Consider the following 19,562-nt stretch of genomic DNA (forward strand, 5'->3'; position numbering starts at 1 on the left):
TTTGACAATTTTTGAAATGCTGTTGTCGCTTGTTTCTCAATACCAGCCCTTTTTCCTTTAATTGTTCCACTATGCAATGGTTATTCCTTCAGCCAATTTGCTTAACTCCTTACCTCAGTACCTTTATAAAACTTCAGGGTTGCTACAGAAATGTTATAATCCATGTTCTCTTTCAAAAAAAAATTGTCAAAGTTGTTTGATTCTCACCTGCACTACTTAGGTCAGAACACGAGCATCAGATCTTTCAGGGAGATGCTGCAATCAGTGTGCTAACAGTTAGTCAGCCTCCAAAGCTCTAATAAAGTATTTTAAACAGTTAATGGATGCCCAAGGATATTAGATGGAGAGTAGCCCTGGACCTGAACAGACGTAGTACCTGAACAGCAGGTAAGGCTGCTGAATTCTTTGTTAGCACAGTCGACAATACTGCAGGGTAGATTTTATTTCTGTCAGAATAACTATCACCACCAGCATGAACAATCCAATACTTGATATTGTAGCTCATCACAAAGATGACAATAACACAAAGCTGCATCAGCCTTAAAAGTCAACTCAAGATTGGAGTAGGACATAAACCTACAACCTTTTTGACTTAAAGAGGAGAGCAACAGTGCAAAAATCAAACTAGAAGTCAACTTAATCCAAAGAAGAATTGCTTTTTTCTATTAGATATCAATTTTACTGGGGTGTGTGCCAGAGATGGCCCTTTATCGAAGAGTCACCGATCTCAAAGCAGGAATGACAAAAGGCAAGCTAGAAAGTCTTATCTGTCACTACAAAATCAAACTGTTCCACCTTGCTGTGAAAACCCATGCAGGGCTGCAATTAGGCACCATAACATGTTCAAATGCACAACAAATGAAGGTGCATGCAACAGAGAGCCATCAAGCATAATTAAGGGAAACTGATTTTTTTCAAAAAGTAAAATAAATAATTAAATAAAATATTCACTTCAGTACTAACCTCTCCTGTGGGCTTTTCACTTTCTTCCGCTTTGGACGTAGGTGCAACAATTTCTTCTTCAGGTGCAGCATGTACATGTTCTGCACTTTCAGTGGACTTCTGCTTTTTGCTGACTTTGTCTTTACTTTTCTGTACCAAGAGAACAGATAGCCCAGAAATATAAAGCAATCACATTTGTGAAGAATGTATTTACATTCCTCCCAGGCAGCAAGCTAAAGTTCTCAACACAATTCCTATTTATCAATAAGTATGTTCATATCTGCTGCTTAAATGGAAAAGATAGAAAAATCCAGAGAATCTCACTGCACAACAGCTTTTGATTTTCAGCTGGCTAATAATTTAGAATGCAAGGTTGCAGTTTTATTTATTGTTTCATATAATTCATCCATAAATTGACATATTAAGATCATTAACACAGGTTGTGTGTTGAACAAAGGTCTTCCATTCTGGTCTCTGCAAATCATGTGCCTGAATTTCAACTTCAAATTTGCATCCTGACACACCAATTTAACTTTGATATTAATTATTTACACTAAAACCAAATGGACAGTTTATCATAAGTTTGTTACGTTTGTGCTGTAGTTCTGCACTAGGTCTATCTTGAAATATTTCATAGCTATTCGGTAATCTGACTTTCTTATGTGATGCTACTCAATGTTCAGATTTTATATATTTATTACTTAGACATTGCTCCAGCAAAATAATCCGTTTTGTCTTAAATAAAGCTACCCAAAATAATACTGGAGAACAACAAAATTCCTCAAATTAATCAAAATTCAAAACAGTTCAGTTTTACCTTTTTTTCTTTATCCTTCTTTTTGTCTTTTTCTTTCTTTGCTTTCTTAGGTTTTTTGCTTTTATCTTCTATTGAGGCAGCCTCAACCTCTGGTGTTTTCTTTTCAGTTACTCTGTGTGTTCTCACAGGTAATTTTTCATTATCTGTTAAAGGCCTTAAAAATAATTGTATAATTAAATGACAGTAAGGGTTAAGGTCATGATGATAAAGATTGGGGAAGTTTTGCATTCTATTCACCCTTCCATAACGTTAGTTTAATCAAAATCAGTCAATCCATTCTACAATCCATTCACAGAACAATATGGGTATAATGCCGTAACTAGACAATTCCAGTGTAATACTTGCATGTCCACATTCAGAAGAAATCTTGAACCCGCTGAAAACATGTTACTGATCAAGTCTGACCAATTATGTAATTTTACTGATGAGAATTGAATGCTTTCTTAGTTACACAGCTTTCCGATACTCCATTTACAAGATCAATGTAATATATTTAAATCAGGCAACTTAACAATTGACACAATTTGAACCATTGATCAATTATAAATGGAACACCGATACTTCTGAGTCTAATTATGAGATAAGGCAAAGGATAAAATATTTTAACATTATTGACAGGTATAAGAAGTCAGATTTCCTGAGAGACTTCAGAACATGAAAAAGCTGGTTAAGATTAGAAAGCAACAGACAGCTAATGTTGACTAACTGTGAAAAGCATTTACAAATTTTGAATAAGGTCAGAATGCCAAGGAGGTCTATTAAACTGGGAAAATTGGAACCTTGTTTTTGTTCTTAATTATGTCCATATTGGAGAAATGGACTCAATATCGTCATTGCCATTTCACAAAAATTAAAGAATTGCAACAAGGAAGTAACAAATTGGACGTAATGAGTAGTCGTAACCACAATAAACTGTCCATTCCAATATCTTGGGAGATTAATTTAAAGAACTAATACTTTCAAACTTTCCACAGTTTTCTAATGTAACTCACTGATACGATTTTTACCAAACACTGGTAATCATAGGCAAATGAATCATGTCTTCATTTAACCCTTTGACTACTAAAATTGCAGATTGTAATATTTCAGCCAAATGAGTTACATAATAGATTCAGATTTTCAAATATTCAGCTTCGACAAACATAACATTTTAACTTTTTAAAAATGCAAATACAGGGTAAACATCAAAGGGTTAAATCTTGAAAAACACACAAACTCAACACCAAGTCAAGTTTTCAGAAGTTCACAATTTTAAAAACACAAAGCATTACACTTTACATACCTTCCTTTTTTCATGGGATTTAGGCTTTTGTTGGGACACAAAGATGTTGGTTGTGGAAGCAGTAGAAAGAAAGACAGAAAGAATGGCAGAAAAAAAAATTGGAGTGGCATATTAAATACAGAAGGAGAGAAGGGAAGAGACAGAAATCACAGAACTCAAAAAGCCATAGATCAGTGGTGTGCACTTTGGAACAATTTAAAAAAACATTTCGCATTGATGCTAAAATAGCTGGTAGCAAAACATATTTTCCTATTATAGTTACATTTGCAATCAAGCATTTTCATGGAAAAGTATATGCCCAGTTATGTAATCTTGTTACAATTATGAGTTTATAAAAGATAGAATTGCGACTAATGTATTAAAGGTTTGGTGGACAAAATGTACATGCATGAGTTAACTTGTGTTCAAAAGTACAGTAATGCATTCAACAGTATGTACAGTTGAAAACACACCCACACAACTTCAGAAAAACATTTCAAGTTTAGTTAAATTATTTGTTGCTTGCATATGCGACATTATGTAATTTTAAAATTAGTTAATCTACTTGAACCAATAAAGGCTCAATAAAAAGCCTTGAAAATCCCTTTAATATTGATATGCCACTTCATATTATGGGTGCTTCATAATTTCCCACGACCAACATTTGCTCATGAACGAGCTGCCAAGGGAAATGCAGTGCAAGTGTCTATAGATGGGACTGAGGGGAAGACAGACAGATACATGATTAAAAAAAAAGGAAAAGGAAAACAGTCAGCTCATACAGCTCAGTCAATGCAAAGCCAAACATTTGCAGGAGGGAAACATGGCCAGTCAAAATTTTGAGAAAGTTATAAAATGGCAAGGAAAGCAAAAGATAGAACTAGATCTAAAGACAGGGGCAGAAGAAATCCAAGAAAAGGGTACTAAGCCTAAAACCACATATTTCAATCACATTTAAATTTCAAACTCTAAAAGCATGTACAAAATCCAATTTTCTTGTTAAAAATGTATAAATATAGGGGCAAGAATCAAAATGATCTGTGAAAGAAAATTAATTAGAATGAACATTGCAGACAGTGAAAATTTACTTTTCATGGCACACTAAACAATCCCAACTTGTACATATGTGACCTTGTATTGGTGAAAAAAAGACTGCAATGATATAGATCTTTACATAACTTTACATAATCGTAAAGTGCGTTGTGGCTTATAAAGTGCTTTGGCAACGCAGCAAAATAGGAAATTTCACAGTGAACTCCAGAAAATGGCAATGTGATGAACAGATTATCTGCTTTTATGATGTTTATTGATGGATACATATTGGCCAAGATGCTGGGGGGTTGGGGTAACTTCCCTGACTTTCTTCAATATATGCGATGGGCTCTTATATATATAGCTGAGCGCACATTTTGCCAGAATTTCACATTTCAACTAAATATTAGCACCTCCAACACTGCACCATTCCTTAAGTCACAACAGACTATCACGTAGTTTTTTGGTTTCCTGGAATGAAATTTGAACTCAACTTTTAACTCAGACAGGAGTGCTGATGAGCTGAATCTCAGCTGACACTTGTGTAAATCACCTAAAGCTGTACCAGAGCCAATAACAATCTGTTTTAAGCAACTTTTGTAAATACCAGCTGCAAACAGAATTAAGACTAATAGCTTAAAAAAAAAACTTGACTTTGTGACAAAATCATATAGACTTACTTATCCAAATCAATATCCAATGCTTTGTATGGATCATTTGGGTCTTTATCATCATCATCACTAGGCAAGGCATTCTATAAGCAAACAACACAAAATAGAAGTCTGATGGCAGAGTTCAGAATAAAAGGTTGTATTCAAAAATACTATAGCATGAAGTTAGCTGAAGACAAGAAGAAATGGATTGCAGTCCATATAAATTATTGGAAATTTTGAAAAGTCCAAAACATACAATTATTAAAGTTATGTTACTAATGTCTCCCACTACAATTTCATTTCAACATAAGCTCTATTGCATTTGTTAGGGTTTGGTCAAATATTAAGTTAAACCAAAAGGTCAAATTCATGTCTATATCTAATAAGGAAGCAGCCAGATGACGGAGCAATATTACAGGATAGAATTCAATGGAAGACATTTTGAAAATGTCATGTCACTCAAGACAGTGTCAGAGAATTTACTACTTAAGAGAATGACACATAGTCATGGAGTACTATGTTAATTAGTTTGACATAATCTGTGAAAAACACATTACACTGAGACCTAGAGAATGATCTGCTTGAATAAAGGCAATAAACCCATCCAAAATATTTATAAACTATCTGATGGGAATATTCTGGAGTGCATTAATAGTGAAAAAGAAAATAATTAGGCCGACCAAGCAGGAGGGAAGGGATGAATAGTGGGTGTTGTGATTTTGACAAGTAACAATTCAGATAACAATTTACATTGCTGTTTTTGCTACAAAAGTGGATAACTTCACATTTATCCACATCATAGTTCATTTGCCATTCACTTGCTCAAATCATACCAAAGCATCTCTGCATCCTCCTCATATCACCCTGCCAACCAGCTAGGTCTAGTCTGCCAACATGGAGATATTACATTGCCACAAAGGATTTCAGATGGGTCACTGGACTCAAAATGTTAATTCTGCTTTCTGTCTATAGATGCTCCTAGGCTTGCCAAGTTTCTTCAGCAATTTCTGCTTTTGTATCAAATCTTCCCTGTCTGCACTTTTTTAAATTTACTTTTATGTAATTAATTGGTCTGTCATGTCTTTATTCCCCATTAAAACATCAACTTCTGACCTGAATCGACGCCCTAAGATACATGTTGACTTACAAATTAGCCTAGAACAAAAAACAATTTCTTGATACTAAAAGATATCTAAGTTGTAAAAAGTTTCCTTTAGCTCACTAAAATTAAAGTGAGACAAGCACACCAGCATTAGCAAAAGAAAATGTAAAACAAAAACAGGATGAGAAACAGTATTTCACAATAGTGCAATCAGAGTCAGAGTGCAAATGCAAACGCATGTGCAACAGAGTGCATTTATGACAGCAGGAAATTGAGATGCAGCAAGAATACAAGAAAGCAAATGGAATGAAAGATCCAGATCCAAAAGAATGAGATCAAGAGCATTCAGGATAGAGTAAAGGGAAATAAAAGACTGCCTTGATACATCATTTTCAGATAAATCTGTCAAAATATTACACAAGAAAACTTTTGTGAGCAGCGATTCAAGCAGATAGCTAATTTGAACTCATTAAAAATTACTTTTAAGGACCAATTCTACAGTGGTCACATTATCCAAACAGCACGCAATAAATGACCCACAAGCAATTTCTTGTGGAAATACCGGAATTCCTAAACATTTGAAGAATTAGAAGTGATCTCACAGATTAGCCTGACAAAGATCACTCTGATTAGGATTTCATCCAAACATAAAATAGTACAATAATGTTCAAAACTCCACTAACTTGATCCCTCACACAAACTATTGCTAATGAAAACCACAGTTGACATTAATCATATTGTGTGCAATTTCAAATAACTTAAAACACGTCAACATCAAGAGAAATCGCATGTGATCTTTTACAAGTGTGCAAATTGTTTTTAGTGCAAGTTTTAAAGGTCAATCTACTGCTCATACTGTACTCTTGTTTTCAGTTGTGTCAAATCAATTGTCAATTATCTAAATTTCCTTGCTTTTAGCAGTTCAGGACAACAGGGATGAACAGTAAACTACTAACCTCAGGCATTTCTTCTGTGATAATGTCAACGTGATGAATTGGAGTAATGTCTTCATCACTTTCAGTATGAAGTGAATCATGGCGACGTTTGCCTTTGTCTTTCTTCTGTTTTTTCTTCTTTTTCAGTCTATCCTGCTTTTGCTGCTGCCTGCGTTCTTCTTCCAGCTTAAGATACTGATCTGACAAAGGCATTCCTGTGTACATAAATATAACAGATGACTGCATCTGAGCTACACATGACTATAGCTGTTTCAAGAATCTCAAGAAAAAGGGAGACTGCATGGATCCATTTCCACCAGTTTACTTTATTTCATACACGCAATGAAGTCTGACATTGACTCCGCTGCTACAATTATCCAAAAAATTGACCTCTGCAATAAGTGAACAATTTCCCAAAATAGAAACTGCCAGCCATATGCATCCTTTTGAAAGCTTTTGGCATCAGCTAATCATTTATTCAAACACTGAATAAACAGCATACAGATAGTTTGCTGAATTAATACAATAATATTGTGGACAACAACTGCTAATTTATCCCTCTGCTCAGTTGTTGCCACTATCACGAACCATTGTGATCTTGCAACACATTAACTTGGTGCCAAACAGTTCTGACTTGCCCATTCACAGGAGATGCATAATGGTACTGGTGACTGATTAAAAAACAACATTCCTCCCTGAATGTATTTAGTAAATACATCAGGAATGGCAGATCAATGACCACATATTGGGAAAATTTGGACTTGGGGGACAGCAGCTTCACTGGAATTTGTTATTTTGATTTTACATAGTTACAGATATGCATTATAAAAAACATTAACAGTGCAATATATTGCAAATACACTTGACATGCAATAGACAGAACCTAGAGAACTGCAATAATTTTATCAATTACCTGGTACTCTCAATGGTACTGTAAGATCAATCTGCACCACAGGTATATGATCAACGCCACTGGCGTCTTGGTAATTCTGGAATAAAAAAAAGCAGCTGTTCATGAAATCAATCAAGACCATTCCTGTATTCATTGCCTACAAGGAGTTATTTTAGAATAATGACAATGATGCAAGAATTTCATATGCACAAATTTAACTTTTCTCAGTTCAACGCATAAACAGTAAATACTTAAAGAACAAAAGATACTAACTATAAATTGATCTTTATCCATTCTGATGTCAGTCTTCTTACCAATAAGCTATAACAATTATTCCTATATCATGAATGTCATTTCTGAAAATAACTTGTCGCAGAGTCATCCCAGTAAACAAGGAGGCTCTTCTCTCCATTGAACTCATGCTGGCTTCCTCGTGGAATATCCTGTCAGTTCCAATTTCCAACTGCATCCCTGTCACCCTGCAAATTTATTTCCTCAAAGTATCTGTTTAATTTCAACTGGAAATTTGGCAATGTTCTACACATGCCAAAGGTCACCCCCTTTCTTCCTACAGGCATTCACCTTAGTTGAAAAATGCCCACAAGGAAGCAACAAACCTTTTGAAACTTGTCCAAGTATCAACTACCAGCAGCTGTGGATACCAGTCAAGATTGAAGACCAAAATTTGAGTTCATAGTATTTTGGCCCAAAAGCATTTTGACATTTTAAGTCATTTGTGGCATTTGGGATGAAATCCTGTGTAATTTTAATTTTCCTTTTCAGCTCAAAGGCTTTAACGCCAACGCCATACCGCAAAAATACTGCTACAGCTCATATTAGCTAAGGAATCTTGAATCTATATGGTTTAGGCTTACAACTGCTTATGCCTTGTTCCATCATGATGTTAGAGAATGGCTCTTCTTTTATCTAGAGGACTTCAACATATTTTCTTTTCATCAGGTAACTTGAACAAGAGAAAACCACAGACACCATATCCAACATCCACTTTAACACAAAGCCTCCCCACCCCATTACCAAACTGAAGAATGAGTAAACATGCATCACAATATTGAAAGGAAAAGCTACAAGGTAGTACGAAATTACAGGTGACCAACTCACCTTCTGAGAAGATGGAGAACTCTTGATGTAAAATGGATTATTTGCCTGTTCTTGTTTCCTTACTTCTCGCCGCTAGGAAACAAACAAATCTTTATAAATCACAAATTACATTTTACTTGAAGCTTGACACCAACTTAAAGGTTCTAGGTTTATAACTCCCACAGAAATGATTGATCACAGCAAAATAGTCTGAAAGAAGATGGTTAAAAAAACCTCGGCCTGAAAAGCTTTAAAGGTCAATGTAACAGGCATGAAGAAGAACATCTGATGTGCACCTTAAAAACTAAGAACTTGAATTTAAGACACTCCAATAACATTGCATGATAGACTTTATAACATACATAAAGTCTATCAGTGCACATACTATCCTTTGGTAGAAGTACAATGGACCACTAAGTCTAAAAGTGGAGGGAGACAAAATACTAATCTGTGTTGCAGCAGTTCAAAATGAAGAGAAACAAGCTGTTGAAGAAATGAGTGAGGGAAAAAACTCAGCATGGCTGAAACTGTTAAACAAAATATAACTAGTAGCATGCCAAAGGACAGGTGAAGCAGAGTAAGCTAGAATTGGAAGGGGAAGACATTGGATTTTTAAAATCAGAATATTTATTTTGAAGTTAATGCAGAAGAATGGAAAACAAAATCAAACGTAAGTGAGAATTTGGACATAGGTTGGAAATGACTTAAAATGGGATTCTAAGCAATATACTCTTTGTTCAGCTGGAATTGAAAGGGAGTTTAACATAGTTCTAAGAACTTGTGAATAAGTCTTTGAGCCATAGAACCTCAGCACAGAAACAGACCCTTTGGCTCAACACATCCACACCGAACAGACATTAAATTATCTAACCTCGCCCCATTTGCCAGTATTTGGCGGATTTACCTCAATCATTTCCATTAATATACCCATGCAGATGCCTTTTCAGTGTTGCAATTGTACCGGCCTCCATCACTTCCTCAAGCAGCTCATTCCATACATGCATCACCCTCTGCATGAAAATGTTGCCCTTGAGGTCCTTTTTAAATCTTTCCCCTCTCATCTTAAACTTATGGCCTCTAGTTTGGGCACTCCCCATCTCAGGAAACAAACATAGGCTAATCAGCCTATCCACGCCCTGATGATTTTATAAATCTCTATTAGGTCACCCCTCAGTCTAACATTCCAGGGAAAATAGCCCCAGCCTATAACTTAAACCTTTCAACCCTGCAGACATCCTTCTAATTCTTTTCTGAACTCTTTCAAGTTGCACAGCAAATTAGGGCAGCATGGTGGCAGTGGTTAGCACTGCTGCCTCACAGCGCCAGGGACCTGGGTTCAATTCCCGCCTCAGGCGACTGACTGTGTGGAGTTTGCACATTCTCCCCGTGTCTGCGTGGGTTTCCTCCGGGTGCTCCGGTTTCCTCCCACAGTCCAAAGATGTGCGGGTCAGGTGAATTGGCCATGCTAAATTGCCCGTAGTGTTAGGTAAGGGGTATATGTAGGGGTATGGGTGGGTTGCGCTTCGGCGGTCGGTGTGGACTTGTTGGGCCGAAGGGCCTGTTTCCACACTGTAAGTAATCTAATCTAATCTAACTATAGCAGGGAGACATTATTTGAATGCAGTATGCCATAAACGGCCTAATCAACGTCCTGTACAGCTGCAACATGACCTTGACCTCCCAACTCTGATACTCAATGCCCTGACCAATAAAGTCAAGCCTGCCAAATGCCTTCTTCACCACCGTCTACCTGCGACTCAGTTTTCAACAAACTATGCACCTGCACTCCAAGGTCTTTTTGTTCAGCAATACTCCTTAGGGCCCTATCATTAAGTGTACAAGCTCGACCCTGGTTTGCTTTACAAAATGCAACACCTCACATTTATCTAAATTAAGCTCTATTGGCCATTCCTTGGCCCATTGATCAATCTAATCAAGATCCTACTGTACTCTGAGGGAATCTCCTTTGTTGTTCACTATGCCACCTACTTTGGTTCATCTGCAACCTTACTAATCATACCTCCTACATTCACATTTAAATTGTTTATATAATAAATGCAGTGGACCAAGCAACAATCCTTGTGGCACATGGTCTGCAGATTCTATGATGCTAGCTGATAGTACCACAAATCAGATCTAATAAAAAATCTGTTTAGCCAGGTTTCATTATCATTTAGTTAGTTAACATGGCCGTGAGTCATTGAAATATACTCACACAACATTATACTTCATTTGTCAAAAGAAATGTTTGTTGTACAAAATAAGAAAAAGATAAACCAAGCTAAACAGCAAACAGAAATAATATTTAAATTAAACAGCAAAACTATGTTTTAATCCATTTCCTGATTAAAGAGAATCAAGTCCAATGAAGTTACACCCCTTGCTCAAATCTTTAGGGTTCTACTTAACTGACTCCCAACAGTTTCTTCAGCTGTGGACTGCAGAAACAATTGAATGAGTGACCTGCTGATAAGACTTTGACAAATCAGAGCTTACACTTGCCCAGTCTCAATCACTTATGATCTTGCTTGTCAAAGCATGAGCCAAATGGCATCTTTCTGCACAGTAACATGATTTCTAACCTAACTCTCCTGGTTTGATCGATTCTGAAAAGAAAACTTGCTGCTGAGGTGACTTGCTTCCTCAATTATTCATTAGAAGAAATACCAAAAGGAGTTTGTGAATTCAACTTTGGTGTCCTCTGAATTCAACAGTTAAAAAAACCTTGCTCAAAACTCAATTCTTCTGAATGGAAAAACAAACGAATGTCCTTATGTGTTCATGCTGTTTGTTAACACTACAGTATAAATATATTTCCATTAACATGACAAGGACCTGTGACATATGCTTTTCGACAAAATGCTGGACTTTGTCACTGCTCCAGAAGGACCCTGAGCATTTTTTTAAAATGCCCTTCTCAGAAGTAACAAGACCCATGTGTCTTGATTTTGAAATCCAACTTCCAAGAAAATGATAAATCTATATATACACATTATACACCTTTCATCACAAGATACGACCAAAGACCATCAAGAAGTCAGGTACAAGGTATGGAAATTAAATGGTTTCAGGTTTAAAAGTGTGGAATTGTTTTGGACTTGGTAATTGCTGGACAGTTGAACATACATGGATGTTCCAGTATCAGAGTAAATTTGAGTGCCATCATAAGCATAAAAGCTTCTGCAGGGGTGAGGCATGAGTGCAATCACGTAAGAATTTATTTTCAAGAGACGCATTTAATACTGGCTGAAACCTGATACTTATTAATGGAATGAGATAGGTTCTGTATGTTGGCAACATGTATAAGTTGCGAATGTGAAGATGACAGTCTATCGACATGCACAGAAGTTTAGTGAGTGGACAAAACCATAATGTGGGAAATGTGAGATTATGCACTTTGGCAGAAAGAATGGAAGAGTTGAATTGTTTTTAAAAACGACAGACTGCAGAAAGCTGCAAAACAGGAATTTTGGGGCATTTCGACATTAGTCACAAAAAGCTATCATACAGGTTTCCTACTTAAAACAGGGATGAAAATTAAATGTTGGCCTTTATTTCAAAGGGAATGGAATTAAAAATAAAGTGTTGCTAAAAATACACGAGGCACTAATTCAACCACAATTCTGTGAACGCTTTTAGTCCCTTATCAAAGACATAATATACTGGCATTGGAGACCATCCAGGTTCACTGGGTTAATACAGGTCTGGAAAGAAGTGGTAAAGGAAGTTGGGGCCTGGATTAACTGGAGTTCAGAAGTATAGGAGGTGACCTTATCCAAACACCTACGGTTGTCAAAGGCCTTGACAGGTTAGATGCAGAAAAGTTGTTTCCCCACGACCAAGTCTACTACCAGAGAGAATAACCTTAGAATAAGGGTTCGCATATGTAATAGAGAAATGAGGTTGGTTTTCCTCCAAGGTTAGTGCATCGTGAAATTCTTGACTGTAAAAGGCTTTAAGGCGGTGTCTGTAAGAATATTCAAGGAGGACATGGATTTTTAAATCAGTAAGGGATCAAGGATTATGTAAATAAGGTAGCAAAGTGGACTGAGGATGACATCAGCCACGATTTCAATGAATGGTTGAGTAGACACCATGGGCCGAATGACCTACTTCAGCATCTACAACCCTATGGTCTGAAAGGGTATATGCTGAGGGGTTATTTCCACTTGTGGAAGAGTCTAGGAACAAAGGAAATAATATCGAGAGATCACCCATTTAATACAGGCGAGGAAGAATTTCTTCTGGAGGGTAATGAATCTGCAAAATACTTTCCCACAACAGGCTGTCAAGGCTGTGTCATGAATGGTGTGCAAGGCTGAGATAGTTAGATTTTTAATCAATAAGTGAATCAACGGTTGTGAAAAGGTAAGAAAATGGAGTTGAGGCTTAACAGATCAGCCAATGAACTAATTGAAGAGTGTTTCGAAAAGACTTAAATGGGTTAAATGGTTTACTTCTGCTACTACATCTTACGGCTCCAAATGCATTGCTGAGGTAACATATACATAACAAAGGGCATTAGATGCAATCAAAGTGGCCCAGAAAGGAGAGATGCTTAATTTGACTTGAACTGTTATGAAAAGATCAAAAGTTACTACTGTCCTGTCGGTGATGCAAAGAACACCATTATTGCTTGTGACTGCTAAATTCTTAGTACTTTGGGTTGGGCAGAATCAAAACTGCTTGATTAAATGAGGTAGAAACAATGCATTCTAAGATTTGCAAACAAGGAATGGTTGAGACTTGACAGAAATTGGACTGAAAGACAAAAGGTTCCAATTTTCTAAACCGAAGAATGTAAATGTACAAATTACCCGAGCAAGCTCGTCTTCATCCAGTTCTGGCTGTCTATGCCTGACATTCCTTTGTTCCTCCTCATGGAAGATCATTTTCTTGGGGTTTTCATCATCTGAAGAACTTTCTGAAGGTGCTTCATTGATCCAGGCATCAAGGTCCAGTCTGAAGAGAAAGAGAAATAAACAGAAGACTTACCACACTTGACACAAATACATGTTCTCATTTTTTCTACTCAAGACGCTAAGTTACAGTTCTGTGGACAATGCTCATACTTTCGTCTAAGACACAATTTCTCATGTATAAACTTAATGTGAGGTGGGCATCAGCTGCTTTTGATCTTTAGGAATAAAGATAAGACAGTCTGCAGTCACTCATATCCAAATGTGCACACACTTCCCTGTTCAAACAAGTACTTCTAGAAGTATCCTGGGTGAAATTAGTGAAGACTCAGAACGGTCCTCAAGAATTTTCTAATCTGTTCAGTTAGGTATTTCAGTGGACTTGGCTCGTTGTTAAGTTCAGCAAGTGCCCTAGACATTCAATGAAAAGCTGTAAAACACAATTATACTCACATAGCATTACGATTTGAAACTCACTTAGGAACCAAAACAATAGTAGAACCACAAAGTGAACCATTCATCTTTTTCTTAAGTAAATAATGCATCAAACTGTTGACAATCAGTCACATCAGTTCTTTAGTGTGGACAGATATTTGCTCAAACACAGCAAAAATCATTCCAACAATAAAAAGCTTAGCTCTTCAAATTTATAGCAATACTGTTAAATGCACCTGAAACATTGGAAATAAGCGGTATTAACACTCCTACAGTGCAGAGACCCCTTTTGGCCCATCGAGCCCATACTAACTCTGCACACGCAGTTGCCCGAGGATGGAAGTGAACACAGGTCTCTGTGCTTTGAGGAAGCAGTGCTAACCACTGAGCTACCATGCTGCCCAATAAGACTTCTTACCCATCTGGCAATGGAACTTTCTTCTGTGCCTTGGGAGCAACAGGGTTAAGCTCTCCAGAAAACAAAGCCATCACTTCTTCTGCGACAGGGACATCCTTCGCTTGAAGTTTTTGAATGTATTTTATCAATTGAAGAATACAAGAAGCCTGAAAAATAAAAAACAAATGAGACCCACAGAAGGATAGTTCGATGATAATGATGCCACATTATATTTTTATATTAAATAACTTGCATAAAGAAACAGCTGAGACTATACAGTTCAGTGAGCCTGGTCTGCCAATCAATTAGATCATGGCTGACAACAGACCTCACCATTTTGCCATGCTAGTTCAAAATCATGATGTCAACAGTCTCCAGAAATAATTGCTTTCTGTCTTGAACATACTGATTGAACTTTCACAGGTTTCCAAATATTGACCACATACTAAGAAATTCCTTTTCATCCCAATCTTAACCTCAGGCTACTTATACCAGGGTACTAAACTAACTAGCTGGGGAAATATCTCATCTACATTATTTTTTATATTTATTCATAGGGTGTTAAGCTAACAAATACTGCCCATCCACGTGTGCAAGGAGGCTCTGGAGAAGATTGTGGTGAGCTGACTTCTTGAACAACTGCAGTCCTTAGGTCCTGAGGGCTACCACAGTTCTGTTAAGAATGGAGCTCAGATTTTGAGCAAGCAATAGTGAAGGAATGGTGACATATTTCCATTCAGGGTGGTGAGTGGACACACATACCCTACGTGCAGCTTTTAGTATTTGGATTTTAAACAAGCAGCATATTAATGATAGTTATTCTTGTGAAAGATTTGAATAAAAACATCAAGGTCCTTTGGGTGTCAACATGTCCAAATTCCCCACCATTTAAGAAGTTTTCTGTCCTTTCTAAAACAGGATTTCTTCACACCATTCACGTTGTATTGTATTCTAGCCCATTAACGTAAGCTGCCTACTTGTTGAGAATTCATAAGTGATAAGATTTTTATTTTAAAAAATTATAATCTGTCTGACAAAGAGTAAGAAACAGATTTGATATCGTGGATTTTACTGTAATAGGATTTCAGTACAGTGTGAATGAATGCTGCAACAATTTTACAGAGCTTTGCTAAGACTGGAACTGGAGTATTGCATACAATTCTGGTCCCCTCACCTGAGGGAAGATAAACTTGTCAGACAAGAAATGCAACTCATGCTCATTTGCATCATGCCAGGGAGCAGTATAAGTTTTTAGGAAATAGTGTCTATATTCTTCAAGATTAAAAAGAATAAAAGTGATCTCATTGTAGCATAAAAAATTCTTGCAGGGATCAAGAGGCTACATACAGGAAGGATGAGTCTCCTGGGTACAGAGTCTAAAACCAGGACAGTCTTGCGCTTGTGAAGTGGTCGTTTAGGAGACAGATAATCAGAAATTTCTTTAGACAGACAGTGATGAATCTGGAAAGTTCTCTACCATAGAAAGATACACAGAGTCCACCAGCAAGCATGTTCATGATAGAAATCAATATTTTTCTTGACACTAATGACAACAAGAGGGTAGTATAGGAAAATGGCATTGGTAATGCTCTAGCTTAATGATGAAGGAGACTCAAGGCGTGAACAGTTTACATCCTATTTTTCTATCAAATTCTGAGCAGAAAAAATGTTCTCGCCATTCAGAGGAAGCATACATTAAAATCTGAGTTAGTAGTGCAGATTACTAAAACTATCATATTAATGTTTGAAAGAGACAGCAAATGTCAAATTCATAAAGCTTTCAAATGAATAATACTTGGACGTATTGAATATGGGACAGGGTTACATAATTAAGACATGAATTGCATTGATTCATTGAGTACAAATCAGACAAAATAGGTGAAGCAGGGTCAAACAGGAGTTTGGCAAGGACTGAAATAATGAGCACATTTTTTCAGGGGCAAGGGTGGCTGCAGAAGAGACCATCACGTAATGGTTATATTCCAAACTTCCTAATTCTGTAATTGTTCAAAGTCATACAGCAGCTTCAAGGACACACATGCCACTGTAGCAGGAAAAGCTGAAGTTTATTTTACAAAAAAATTGAAGTATTTGTGGGCTCATTGTACTCGTGCATTATCATAATCAATAATACTTTTAACCATGCAAGACTTTTGTTTGTGGAATGCTAGAAAGTTCAAAAGTTTTTTCAAAGAAGCAGTGCTCCCAGTGATTCTTGCAATATTAACACAATGTCTTGGAATAGGCAAAGATGAATGAATGAACAGTGAGGCCTAATGACTCTTAAATCTACTGAAGACAGAAAGAATGAGTTTCAGTACCCAATCACCACCACAACAGCCCTTGATTAAGTGAGAAAATAGAATCTATGTTTTCAATGAACCAGCCATCTTTACTGGAGGAAGAAAATAATGCTTGCCTATAAATACATCTTCAAATGACTCAATAGTCTCTCCACAGTCATGGTTAAGAATTATGCATGACTATTTGTGCAAGTGACATACCAGTTCTGGTGATTAGTTAGCATAAATCCAACATAAATCAAACGTTTTCAAATGAGATGGGCAAAAGCTGAAGATGAAAATAATACTCATTTATTCAATAGAATACTTTTTGCTCCTGGGCTGGAGGAAGCAGATCACCCAAAACCTAGTTGTTATTTTGCTTTCAAATTAAAATTACTGTAGCAAGAGAAGAACGTATCTAAAATACCATAATGATGGACACAGTGAAACTGCATCTTCATCTGTGGTGAAAGTAAAGGCTGCTCACGTACCCGCTCCTGTACTTCAAGGTCTGCATTCTGAACAAATTGGGGTAGCTTGTCAATCAACATTTGTGTTATTTCTTGAGCAGCTTCCTTGTTGCCAGCTTGTTCATTTTGTTGCAAAACCGATGCATACAGCTTTGCAGCATTCTGCACATAAACTGCCTGGATATGCCCTGGAAGTGTTGTGACTTTGGATTTCAGCATAGCTTCCAATGTTTGGTTAGGCTCTTGAAGATATCTGAAAAATACATAAGTTAGAACTGTATGTATGCCAAATTTTTCAAAGAGCTATAAGAATTGCTTAATGGAACAACGCAGTCGTAGTCAAGTGATGTTTTGATTGAGATCAAAGGATTTCTGTTGGGTGAAAAATTGGACTGTATGCAACAAGGGCAGGTAAATGTCTTTCAAGTACAGATTAGCTAAAGTCAAATGAAAAGATGGAAAGAAAACTCAAGAACTGCATGATCTGCTCTAGTTTCTGTGGAAAAGTTTTGGTTTGGGCTATTTTTCATGAGGCAAATGGCTGTTTACAAAGCCAATCAGATTTTTACACAACTTGAACATGATTATCTGCTGTTTCTAAGTTGTACAGCCATGAAGGACAAGAATTGTACCAAACTCAACAATGACATCAGAAAGGCCAAAGGATGGCTAAGATGTCTTTAGCACTGGACCTCATCATTTGATTCCTTGCTCCTCATCTGCCTCTGACAAAATGAAAAATATTTTCAAATACTCGTCAGTTATGAAGCAGAGTTATAATTAGACTCAAAACTTTAACCCTCTTTTTCTCTCCACAGACGTTGCCAGATATATATCTCCAACACTGTTTCAAAAGATGGCTAGTGTAGAAAATGTTAAAATATCAGACTCTTGTGAATGGACTCGTGTTGGAGGTGGAGCTGAAAAATGATCACTGCACTCAGAAAAATGCATTTGTTTGGTGCAGTATGATTTCAGAATGCACAAAATAGATTTTAGGACCTAAAAATATCCCATTTCACATTAAAATGCTCCAACTTGAGAACAGAAATAAATGGAATCACCTTCAAACAGCCTTGAATTTTTTCAAAATATTAGATAGTACATACTCAGAGAATTCACCACAGATCCAGGCAGCAGCATACAGAACTTCGCAGATACCATTTCTTTGCATGTTGCCAGCAAGCAGATGGCCGTTATCTAACAACATTGCCATCTGTGACACGGCGAATGCCCTAATAGCTTTCACACGAATAGCTACATCAAGCATTTGTGCTGCAATTAGATGGCCATGTCGTGTTCCCTCCAGTCGCGTCAGTTCCACCAGGATACTAATATACCTGTATTTAAAATAAGCACACCAGAAATTTGGGAACTAAATATGAACCAATAATTTGACTAACACTTGCTAAACTTTAAGGCAGTTTGATTATAAAGCCCATAACTTAGAGTAAATTCTACACGAACACAAAATGCAATTTCTTTTGATAAAACTGTTACTATTGAAAACTTACCATTCAAAATTGGTGATATACTGATAGTTGGACTGACTGCATATGTCAATGATTTTTGTGAGGAGCTCATCTCTGTATGTTGTGCCTTCTGCTTTATCCACATGAATCATCAGTTTCTTTACTATCTCCATCAAGTTCTTTTTTGAAACCTATCAATATTTAAGTAAATAAGAAAATTCTTTTAGTGCGAACAATTACAGCTAGTACTGCTAAACCTCAGTGGCTTCCCAATATTTTTAAATGAATACAGACTGTTGTCCTGATATTAAGGCAGAATAGTTATATTTTTAATTTCGTTGACATCTTTAGAAGTGAGGTGCTCAACTTTATATTTTTCGTATTATCTTTTACAACATATTCATTAAGCACCATTCAGAGCAACTCATGTTGACCAAATCCAAATTCATAAATCACTTAACATTAGAGAAACAAAATTTTCTTTTAAAGATGGATCTGCAATACCTATAGGTAAACATTTTAAAATTTATGTTGAATAAACTTTTACTGGATTAAACATGATAACAATTGGAAAACAGGAACTGACAACTTGGTTCATCATAATTTGTTAGAAATAATGTTTTGCATCAGTTGCAGTGCTGACACTTGATCAGTGTTACAATAATTCATTTAAAGTTATAATTTTCAGGAACACAACTGTGATCTTACATGAGGAATTACTATATCAGTCAGCAATGATTTTGTTGTTCCTATTTACACCTCCTCTAAATCCATCTCATTTTATTTGCCCAATTAGCATATCTTTTCGCAACTTAATCTCCCCTATCTTTCATCTCAACACTAACTTTCCTC

The 19,562-nt window shown here is 36.5% G+C and overlaps 1 protein-coding gene across 1 annotated transcript in view; it reads right to left on the reverse strand.

The window, feature by feature from the left end:
- ap3d1 (adaptor related protein complex 3 subunit delta 1) overlaps nucleotides 1-19,562 on the reverse strand; it is a 93,356-nt gene that overhangs the window by 20,711 nt on the left and 53,083 nt on the right. Inside the window, exons 13-23 of the mRNA XM_060846581.1 lie at nucleotides 18,753-18,901; nucleotides 18,348-18,578; nucleotides 17,260-17,491; nucleotides 14,505-14,650; nucleotides 13,550-13,694; nucleotides 8,754-8,825; nucleotides 7,656-7,731; nucleotides 6,764-6,957; nucleotides 4,733-4,806; nucleotides 1,760-1,913; nucleotides 964-1,092 (exon numbers count right to left, since the gene is read on the reverse strand). Of these exons, the coding sequence (XP_060702564.1) occupies nucleotides 964-1,092; nucleotides 1,760-1,913; nucleotides 4,733-4,806; nucleotides 6,764-6,957; nucleotides 7,656-7,731; nucleotides 8,754-8,825; nucleotides 13,550-13,694; nucleotides 14,505-14,650; nucleotides 17,260-17,491; nucleotides 18,348-18,578; nucleotides 18,753-18,901 (1,602 nt within the window). The remainder of the gene's footprint in view (nucleotides 1-963; nucleotides 1,093-1,759; nucleotides 1,914-4,732; nucleotides 4,807-6,763; nucleotides 6,958-7,655; nucleotides 7,732-8,753; nucleotides 8,826-13,549; nucleotides 13,695-14,504; nucleotides 14,651-17,259; nucleotides 17,492-18,347; nucleotides 18,579-18,752; nucleotides 18,902-19,562) is intronic.

The sequence above is a fragment of the Hemiscyllium ocellatum genome, chromosome 28 (genome assembly GCF_020745735.1).
Source record: "Hemiscyllium ocellatum isolate sHemOce1 chromosome 28, sHemOce1.pat.X.cur, whole genome shotgun sequence".
NCBI classification, from domain to species: domain Eukaryota; kingdom Metazoa; phylum Chordata; class Chondrichthyes; order Orectolobiformes; family Hemiscylliidae; genus Hemiscyllium; species Hemiscyllium ocellatum.